This window comes from Quercus lobata, chromosome 4, assembly GCF_001633185.2.
Source record: "Quercus lobata isolate SW786 chromosome 4, ValleyOak3.0 Primary Assembly, whole genome shotgun sequence".
In the NCBI taxonomy this organism is placed as follows: Eukaryota; Viridiplantae; Streptophyta; class Magnoliopsida; order Fagales; family Fagaceae; genus Quercus; species Quercus lobata.
The window spans coordinates 24,679,410-24,690,853 of NC_044907.1; the positions used below are offsets into that span (position 1 = coordinate 24,679,410).

At 34.4% G+C, this 11,444-nt stretch overlaps 1 protein-coding gene across 1 annotated transcript; it reads right to left on the bottom strand.

Annotated features, from left to right (window-relative positions):
• Nucleotides 1–1,449: 1,449 nt before the first annotated feature.
• LOC115987896 (haloacid dehalogenase-like hydrolase domain-containing protein Sgpp) lies at nucleotides 1,450–5,864 on the bottom strand. Its single transcript, XM_031111508.1, has 5 exons — nucleotides 5,680–5,864; nucleotides 4,752–4,869; nucleotides 4,524–4,678; nucleotides 1,834–2,081; nucleotides 1,450–1,728 (listed from the first exon to the last, which is right to left on the bottom strand). The coding sequence occupies exons 1-5, from the start codon at nucleotides 5,862–5,864 to the stop codon at nucleotides 1,604–1,606; spliced, it is 831 nt and encodes a 276-aa protein (XP_030967368.1). The 3' UTR covers nucleotides 1,450–1,603.
• Nucleotides 5,865–11,444: the final 5,580 nt, after the last annotated feature.

Sequence of the window (11,444 nt, forward strand, 5' to 3'; positions counted from 1 at the left end):
ACATGAGAATGTGTTTATAAGGAATGACCTCTCTTTAATGTGTAGAGGCCTTTTCCCCCACTGCTGTGTGCTTTGGGGAAGAACAAAATCGTGAGGGGTATGAGGCCCCAAAGCGGACAATATTTACACAGGTGGGGTGGAGTCGTTACAGATTCTTGCTGAATTGTCCTAGATTCTTGGATAGCTCAAATTATTTCTCTTAATCTTTATTCTTTTAATTTGTTCTGCAATGTCTGGTCTAGGCAGTATTTTTTCCATGTCTTTTTTCAAAATTAAAAAAAAAAAAAAAAAAAACTAAAACCCAAATGTCATGATGACAAGACAAGTCATTGACTTACCAACCCAACTTTCCCACTTCCCGGCCAAGCATTTACATTGGTTTAGTTCTTTTTTATTTATTTATTAATCTCCAAAATCTAGCACCACACGTTATCACTTAATACCATTATATCAGTTAGTATTTTTAAGTTTTAAGTCTTATCATATTCAAAGTTTCAACCTTTCAAAGCTCCGACTCTTTTCATTGTTCATTTTTTAGTTTTCTTTCCTCCTCATGGCACAGGACACAGTGATTCTCTCACAGACTCACTCTCTCAAGTCTCTAATCTTTCTCAAGACAAGTTCTTCTTCATTATTTTAAATTTGTACTAAAATGATATTGGGGAAAATCTTAGATTTGTTGGTGAAAATAAAATGAAAGAGATACTTATGTTGGATGAAATGTATGAGAAATATATGATTTGAGCCTTTGACTAAAATTAGATGTTGAAAAAGAACTTGTCTTGAGAGAGAGAGAGAGAGAGAACTGAAAAATGAAAAGAGTTTGAACTTTGAAATGTTGAAACTTTGAATATGATAAGACCTAAAACTTAAAAGTACTGACTGATATAATGGTAGTAAGTGGTAATATGTGGTGCTAGATTTTTGGGGTAAAAAAAAGAGAAGTAAACTGATGTAAACATGTGTGACTGGAAAATGGGGAAGTTGGGTTGGTAAGTCAATGACTAGTCTTGTCATCATGGCATTTAGGTTTTAGTTTTTTTTAATAAATAAATAGTTAAACTATTATTTATAAAAATAAAATTATAAACTTAGCAAATTATACTTTGTCAAATAATTACTAACTGGAAAAAAAAGGAATATGCTAAGAAAATATCTTTATATTTTCATAATATAAGTTATGAAAAATCAAAATTCACATAAAAATTATTTAAATATTTAAATTATATTAATTATGACATCATCTGTTTGACCAAAGATCTGACCTTGGTCGGACCAGAAAATCGGTGATCAGTCTCTTTTTTGGTTCTTTGTCTATACCAGTTTTAAAAACCATGTGACTCAGTTTGGATGGAGGGAACTTGCCATCGCACCAAGGAAGAATCTCTTTGCACAAAGGATAATAAAAATTACAATGGATTAATTTCATTGGGATGTCTGAATGCCTCAATGAGTGAATAGAAACAGAACTTACTCCAAATCTGCCAACAATGGCACTTGTTTCAAAATATACAAGTTTTTCTTCCGGATTACTTAGATGCATGCATTTTCAAGTTGTTACTGTTGTTATTTCTTCTTTGTTCTCCAACTCTTCCAATGCTGATCACAACTTTGGATCATTGAAATCGTTAATAACAAAGGAGGCTCCAGCATCTGCCAATGATTTTTCAGGGTTCCTTAAACCCATGCCGGCTTTCACTCCAGAAACGGTCCTTCCAAAACAAAAACAAAACCCAAAACACAAAAAAATAAGTCATCTATCAAGGTCAACATAGGTAATGCAGGAGTTTATGCAAACCACACAATTCCGGGAGCCAAACCTCAAACACAAAGTGTGCTTAGGAGACACTTCAAGCACTTGGAGAGCGGGCAAGTAGGGGTCAGGAAATGGTTTTTGCCGTTCACAGTCATTTGCAAGGACAACAACTTCAAAGAAATCCGAGAGCCCCAAGGCTGAGATTAAGAGCTCTGCATTTGATCTTTGTGCATTTGTCACTGCAGCACGTTTAAGCCCACGTTCTTCTATCCATTTACACAACTTGTTCAGGCCCTTAACAGGTTCTAGCTGCTCAGATGCCAACCTATATGTTTTCTCTAAATTAATCATGTTCAAGATGGTTTCACCGTTTCATTATAAATCTGAGATGGGCAGAGATTGTCCTTATAAAAAACATTTTACTTTACACATTGTAAAAATGTTACTGTATAATTCTATTTGAGTAACAAATGGAAAGTAGAAATTCCAAACTATATCAATAAACAAAAGATTTTATAAACACAACCCATCAAAGAGCTCATGCACTTTTCAATTATCATCTAAACTTTGGACCATGTCCTACTGATTAAGAAAGGAGGTAAATGATAAGGTTTTAGACAAGTACAACTTACTTTATAATGATGAGCAAGATGTAGAATTTACAAAACACAAAACCCAAATACAGGTTACAACCCAGCTCAAGGGCTGTAATCACACAGCACAGGCAAACAAACACAAAGATCTGACCTTAGAGCATCTCCAGCAGATTCGCCAAATTTTTGTACTATTTGGAGAATGAACAGTGACATTTAGCTTTTACCTATCAACTTTTTCAAATACACTTTCCAATAGATTCTCTATCCCTTTCTCCATCTCATTTAAATATTATTTCTTCATTTATTCTTTATTCTTTTTTTATCATCATTTATTCTTTTTTTAACAACTATATTTTTAAATGAGAAGTATTACGTCTACGACATTTTACGCAATACTTTCACAACAAAATTTATGTGGAAAATTGTTACTAGTTTTAATTTGAATCCACCACTGAATTTTTTTTTTACTCGCCAATATTAACTAATAACAATCTGTTATTTAAAATTTATTGTGAAAATATTGTGGTAGAATTTCTCAATTAGGATTTTTTATTCTTTATATTATTTTTCTTTCTTTTATTTCATTCTCCTCCACACACATGTCCACTGTCCAGTGATCTCTATCCCCCTTTTTTTTATTTTCTTTTTCTCCTTAAGAACATTCCAGCAACCTCATTTACTTCACATCAGAGAAGAGAGAGAGAGAGAGGAGAGAAAAAAAGCTGGGTTAGATCGCCGAAAGGACAAAGCCGGTGGAGATCAGCGTTCACCATGTAACACTATCACGTCCGCCGCCCCACCGCCGCTCATCCTCCTCCCCACCACCAAGCTGGGTTAGATCGGTTTGTTCTTTTTTCTTTTCATATTTGCTTGTTCTGTGAGAACCAACAGAGAGAGAGAGAGTATGAGAGAAAAAAAGAAATCCAGAGGAGAGAGAAAGAATTGATATAATAATAGCTGGTATAATTTTTTAATAAAAAAAAAATTCAATTGCTAATGTACAGTAGCCCATTAGAGTTGATGAGCTACTGTTCATAAGCCCAAAAAAAATTGGGATTTAGAGAATCCACTGGAGAGCTTTTTTTGGGTTTTATTTTCTATTATAGAGAGAATTTTGGGTTTAGCTACACCGTTGGAAATGCTCTTAGCATAGAACACAACACTACTTCAAAACACAAAAGGAATCTGTGGGGTCCACTAATTTGTGGCCCTGACCCATTTTTACGTTGGGGCCCAAGGCCCGAGCCGAGGAAGGTTATAGCCGAGGATAGGTAATAAAAGTCCAAATAGTCTTGAGATACAATCGATGATGATTCTGTCCTCGGCATATCCGAGGTCTCCTTGGAAGGAAGGGCAAAAACAGTATAGGAACAGTTTGAGAAAAAATCTAAAATATCTAGGTCAATAGAGAAGGGTACGTTGGATAGTATAACGACCAAGGAAAATGGGAAAGCTGCCCTTACTGCCATTCAATACTCTGCACCTGACAGAGCCATACTTTTCAGCTTTTACAACCACCCCCAACCACTCTGGGTATGGGCTGATGGGACAAGTATCCGTCCTGGAAAATCGAACCCCACACGTGGACGTTGGATAAGGGATACAGGCTAGTATAAAAGGAAAAGTAAGCAACCCGAGAAAAGGGGCTGGGAAAAATGGTCAAAAACCAGAACCTCCCAGCCCGTCTCCAGGAGAAAGACTCCTAGGGCGAATACGATTTTATTAAGTATGAACACCACGAAAAATCCACTGTTTGGTGACCAATACCTAGCCTTTCAAACCCACGCTCTACAAATGATATTGTTTGGGCATTTTTACGTGCGAACCCAATATTATTATGGGTTGTTAGAGATCGTGTCCTTACAGAATCAAATCAGGCTTAACAATTTCTAGACATCTTACTAACAACAGATACAGGAATGCCCCAATTGTAACATAACACTCTATTCAATACTGGACCCCTTCCTCTCATGACAGTTGTACAACTCAAATAATCATTCCAACAAACTATTTTAGCTGTCAACTTGGGAGGATGTCCAAAAGAATTTTCAGCAATTGAATTCTATCCAGCTTTTTTTGGCTATCTATTCACTCTTTTCTATATGCAAAGATCCCCCTCCAACCTATAAGGAGTATTGAGACTCATCTAGTATATAGTTTTATTAAGTTACCTCCGAAACAAGGCTTCCTTATCGTCCATAAATTTTCTAGCTCTTTGGAGATCCCAATTAGGTAAGAGGACACCACAGAGCTCTTCATTATGCTTGCCACTGATGTTCTTAATAAAGAATTCCTCAGTAATGGGGACTCCTCCATTGAAACCTATCTGTGGAACACTTGCTATGTCAGTTGATGTAACAAGACAAAGATACAACATACATGAAAATTTTAAACAGTACCTCTTGAAGCATTTCACGGAAGGCATTATAATGGGTAGGGTCTGAATCACACAATGTTCCATCGATATCAAATAGAATTGCTTGCACAGGAGTGAGAAAAGCGAGAGAACTTTTGCTTCTATCACATAATGTAGCAAAACAATTAACACTGCTAATACACTAACAAAAGGAAAGAGTAGAAAGGAAAACTGGATTCGTTTTGCCTAGAATGACATGCAAATAAATTGTCCAGATAAACAACAGCATGAACACAAGAAAGGCAATTTAAGCTACAATATTTATTTCATAACTATTGAAAAAATATGAAAGCAAGGGAATTTTGGTTACATACAAGAGAAGTGAGTCAAGCCAACAACAAATTAAGAGTCAGTGAATTTGCTAGTATGCTACAAAACTTCCTCAATGTGAACAATGACCTCGATTGAGGTACAAGCACAGCAGAGTGTATGACATATTGACATGTGTAACATTATCAAAGTACCAAGTATAAGAAATAAATTACAATGTACTACTTAGGAAAGAAAATTGCATTACATGAAAACAAATGTCTAATAACATTTCTTTTAAACAATGGTTGTTTTACTTTATTTTTTGTCATTTGATAGTTACAACAATGGGAAAGGAAGGATTCGAACCAAAAGGTAATGGCATTGAGCTAAAAGACTCTTGATAATAGTTTTACTTCTTGTAAACGACATAACATATAACATAAACATTATATACTTCTCAGTAAGATTAAAAAAAAAATATGATCCATATAGCATTTTTATGCATATTACTCAAATTATGAAATTTGAAACTAGAAAAAGTAATGGTCACCAAACCAATCATGAAATTAACAAATAATAGCTAGGAGGAAGCAAAGAATAAAACAAAAAGGGCTTCAAATGGATGAAAAGAAAAAAAAAAAAAATCAATGAGAATATACCTGCTCGTTGGGTAAGAATTGGATGAGGTGGTACTGGATATTCGAGGCAGCTGAGAGGTAGTAGGCAAGTCACAGCGGTTGGGTGTGTAAAAAGCTGTAGTTTTCTGCAGATGGGTGTGGCTTAAATGTTCAGAGAAGAGGAGGTGGTGATGATGAGGAAGGTGAAGTGAAGAGAGAGATAGCATAGTGTTGAATCTAGCAGTGGCAATTGGAGAGGTTCAAAGAGAATATGCCAATCTTTGCTCTTTCTTTCTGTCTCACTCTCACACACTCACACGCACAACTAGCAAACACGAAGAACTACAGCTACAAAGGGAGTGGTCAAATCCAAGTTTTTTTTTTTTTTTTTTTTTTTTGAGGACACCAAGTATTTTTAACACACATTGGGAGAGAGGAGAACTAACTTCTTACTTTGTGGTGTCGTATAGCTGGTTTCACTTAATTAAGGTTTATTTATTTATTTTTTGTTTTCCAATTTTGGTAATACTATTAGTTTTGATATATATATTTTAATATAAAATTGAAGGAATAATTCATAAAAAGAATGAAAGATAAAGAAATGAAATATGCGAGCTTATAGAAGGGGAAACGTAAAGGCAAGAATTAAAAATTTGAAGATAAAATAAGGAATTTTTTTTTTTTTTGGGAGAAAATTTGGAAGGAATGCTTAAAATTAAAAGTGAATGAAATGGAATAAGCATTTTCTCATAAGATCAATTTTACCCAAGCCCCTAATAAAAGAAAGGCCCATATTTTTAGTCCTACATAAATAGTAACTTAAAATAAAATTGATCATATATCAATTTATGTTTTTTTTTGGGGAGAGGGAATTTCTCTATATATAGTTTTTTTCTCTATAATAAGCACACAAAAAAAAAAAAAAAATCAGTCTTCCCATTAAATGATCTTCTCCTCTCTCCTTTATAAAAATTAACTCTTGCAACCGTTATCATCAAACCACACATACTTTCTACTCTAGATCTCTAAAAATACTTTCCCTCTCTCTTGTGTGTGTTTGTTTATCAAAAAAAAAAAAAAAAACTTTTTTTATTATTATTTGTCTTACCTCTACATTTATTCTCATGGCACATTTAAGAAAAATAAGTTTATTTGTTTTATTATTATATAGTATACATAGATAATTGATGTGAAAAATCTATTATTAATTTGATTTTAGGTGAACCAATCATTGTTTTTTACAGTTTTTTACAATTTTTTTTTTTTTTTGAGAATGATTTTTAAAGTTGAGACTATTGAATGAGTATATATATATATATATATATATATATATATATATATTAGCCTCATCACACGCGCTTCGTGCGAGCAATGAGGCTTTTTTGTTGTTGTTGTTGTTGTTGAAGTTTAATCTCATAATTTCATATTCATAACCAAATTTTTTACAAAAATCATAGAATTATCGTAACACCCCAAACCCATACTAAGGATTTAGATACACGACCTGTCTTATAAATAATCAACAATAATATAATGGAACAGAGCGTAATTAAATATCCATAAATTAACTTCATTTTCCTTTTTCTGTTTGGGCATTTTACCATTACCACGTTACTTTGTTTATTTTTTGTGGCCTTTCAACATTACAAACTACTTCTTCTTCTTCCATTTCTCTCTTAATCACACCAATGATATTGAGGAAAACACAGAGAGATAGAGACAAAGTAACGTCTAAAATTGAAATGGAAATGAAATTGCTTGATAGTTTTTAAAACCACGACTGGGTTTTAGTTGATTTGATTGAGATAGCAAGTGTAAGTGCAAGGTTGAGTTGCTAAGGCATTACCTTTTTTTTTTTTTTTTTTTTACTAATAGCACTTTTAGATCTTCTTTTCTCTTATTTTTTTAGTTTTTCTATGTTATAGGAAGAGAGAGACATAAAGGGTGAGCAAAAATATATATTTATCCCTGATTTTAACCAAGTAGGTTATGGAGCCTTAACAGAGTGAACCTCAATTAAGTAAAGTGACATTTTTTAAACCACGGGTAACTAATGTGAATTTAGGCCAAACCACAAGTGGGTTTAGTGCAATTACCCCTTTTTTCAATATTCATTTCTAAGATGTGGGTTAATTGCAAATATGGGTTTGGCTATACATTTGTTTGAATGTGTATATTAGTTGAATGATATTTGTGTGTAGAGAAATGTTTGGTTGAATTTTTGTAGTTGATTTTTTTTTTTTTGGGAAATAATCAATATAGAAATTTTGTATTAAGATAACAAACTTTGATTAAAGAGTTCAAATGTTCAAGATTACAAATTATGTTCTTCCTATTTATTTTTGTGTTCTTGATTGAATATAAAATTGATTTTTATTTATGAAATGTATTTTTTTGTTTTTGTTTTTTTTATTTATTTATTTATTTATTTATTTATTTTTTTATGAGTGCATTGATGATGGGTATTTAAGAGAGAGAGAGATTTGTAGTGGTGGTGGGTAGGGGTGCCAAATGGGCGGGTTGGGTCATAAATAGGTTGTGTGTAATTATCCATTTATCTATTTATAATCCGTTTATATATAAATTAATTACCCATTACTAACCCAACCCATTTAATTAGTAACCCATTCATTTAACCCAATATGACCCAAATACCTCTAAAATTACTTGAATACCCTCTTTATGAGAAGGAGGAGAGAGAAGAGTGTTGAATTTGTTGATGATGAGTTTTGAAGAGATAGAGAGATTTGTATTTTGATTTGGTTTTTGCAAGGTGTGTGTGTGTGTGTGTGTGTGTGTGAGAGAGAGAGAGAGAGAGAGAGAGAGAGAGAGAGAGACATGTTAACATTGTTACAGAAGCTTTTCACTGAATTTCTCGGGTAGGTGAAATCTTAAATGGGTAATAACCTAGGTCTAAATCCGTTAGGCCCAATCTCCTTCAACCCAATCCAAAACAAACCCAATTTAATCTTGTATAAATCCAAAGAGTTTTGTAAAAACCAATTCACAACAAGGCAGCCCACCACAAATAATCCAAAGATTCCAAACCCACTTTTTAGCCCGACCCTAAAGTCTAGTTCACATTCAGGCCCTTCCTTTTAAAACCTATTCAAGTCAAACCTCAACAAACCCATTAAAATCCAACGGAGTCCCAAAAAACCTACACATCAAGCCCAAGTCAAATTAAACCCCAAAACTCTTTTCCTCCAAAGTTCAACCCATAAAGCCTAATTTGAGAATAACAAAAAGATCCAAACCCGATTCTTTTAAGCCTAACTAAACCCCAAAATAAAAATCTCCACTCAAGCCCATTCAAATTAAGGGTTTATGGTTATTGCCAATAGGGTCGGAGATCCGAAAATGGAATTGGATCCGACAGTGCGAGAGGAAGAAGAAATAGTGGGAGGGTTAGGTGTGCATAGTGTACTGTAGGGGGCATTTGGTACGAATGATGTCACATTACATTTTAATGCTAGATCAAAGTAATATGATAAATATTCTATACTTGTACTATGTGCATATTGTTCATTCACCATTTTCATAATATATTGAACTATACCCATAGGCATATTTAGGGATGACCATGGGTAGGGTATGGATCGGGTATACCCATACCCTACCCGAAATGTTTGCCCAGGGTTATTATCCATTCCCAATTCTTACCAAGATTTATTATCCATGGATATCCATACTCTATCCAAATCCATTTAATTTTTTCTTTTTAAAATCCAAAAACATTTTAACTTAAAAACTAACTAATAACTTTATCTTAAAAAAGAAAATACTAATGAATAAATTTGAAATAAGATGTATCTACTTCTTATTCTTCTTCTTCTTCTTCTTCTTCTTTTTTTATTTTTATTTTTATTTTTAAGATAGAGATCAGAGCGAAGATATCCTTCTTCGACAAGCTCTTGTACCTCTTCGGTGGCAATAAATTGAGCAGATCTTGATAGTTCGCTGGCAACTTCGCCTCCCGCACCGAGTCTTACGACGTGGCGCCACGAAACGCCCGGTTCGGCCTTGTGAGGTTGCAAATCTCCGACGAAGTCAAGTAGAGAAACATGAAGGCCACGCAACTCTCCGGTATGTCCCCTAGACCAGAACCCAAATCCAAACCCGACGACCCGTTCGCCAAGTTCGACAACGACACCCCCTTCAACTCTCAGTCTCTTTGACTCTGACTGTAAGCGTACAAGTGAAAAACTGTCTTTCAAGTCATGGTTTTTAAAAGTAAAGACAGACCAAGGTTTTGTACAGGGAGAAAGTTCAGATCCAAGGATTAGAGAGAGATTTCAAGGTTGAGAGAGTTGGTTCGAAGATGGAGAAGACCACCATACGTAGTGGTGGTGCTGGTGATCAGAGTGATGAGTTCAAGGTACTGGGCCATGGAGGCTTGGGTGAGAGAAACAGAGAGAGTAACGGTGAGGATGGAGGCTCAGGTGAGAGAGAGTGTCTGTGAGTGAAAGTGAGACAGTTAGGGTTTTATATATATATATATATATATATATATATACGGGTCGGGTATGGATAATATCCATACCCTACCCGATTAGGTTCCACCCATGAAGAACTGGGTATTACCCAAAACATTTGGATCGGGTAGGGTAGGATATCCATTACCCAATGGGTATGACCAACCCTAGGCATATTTACCATATTAAACGCGTTGTAATGTGATTTCTTCTTTCATCTTTTTAATAAAATTACTTGCCAGTTTCTAAAAAAATTTGGTTTAATGTGTAATGTGTTTTACCTTGCAGATTACACCATGTCTGACTTTTTGCCATTTCCTGACATAGCGCCACCCACCTCCATGTCTCCATCCCATGCTGTACCAGCCGCCCCCATGTTGGGCCATTTGGTACCACCCACCCCCATGTCGAGCCATTTTGTACCACCCACCTCTGCACTGCTATCTCATCATGGCCACCACACCGGGAGCCTCATCTTGGGGATTGTCCTTCTTGTGGTTTTGGTTGTGTTGTTTGTATGGGTGTTTTTTCGCCCATGCAAACAGTGGTTGCGCACCATCTTCAGTTGTGGAGCTCGACTAGGATATGTTCGAGATATTGAGCTAGCCAACATCTCCTGTGCCTGATTTTTAGTATTTTTGCATGTTAAAAATAAATATTTCATTGTACATATAACAAAAAGTTTGAGACTTCAATGTATTTATATTAAATAATTAAAATACATCTATCTAAGAATTTAAACATGCCCTTTTATATTTTTTTTGTTACTATTTATTTAAGTTCAGGCCCCCAAGTTTTTGTTGATGTTATCTTACAGGAGGTTTGGTTTGGTTCTAATATGGGTTCCTCCTAAGTAGTGTAGTTTTTTAGTTCAATAAAAATTTTACATATTATAAAAAAAAAAAAAAAGCAACTTGGCATGGTTTGAATGTGTAGAAAGGAAAAGAGGGGAGTGGTGGGTTTTGAATAGACATATTTCTGCTGGCTTTGTTAATTGCTTATTTGAATTATATTCCGAGCAGTGGCAACTCCATAATTTTTTTCTAGGGGGTTAATAATGGCGGAGTCAAGAATTTGTTAGTGGGGGATAGGTGAATAAAAAATAAGATAAATATATATATATATATATATATATATTGTGTATATACAACTTCCACATTATATACAATACAACTATATTGTACAATAGTCTAAAAAGTTATTAATAGTTTAAAGATTGTTATGGAACATCCTGATTGTTGTTGCATGTCTGAGTTACCTAATTAGTTCTTCGCTGGGTTAGGACTTGATTGAGATTTTCTATGCTTTCTAAAGCTTAATTAAAGAGAGATT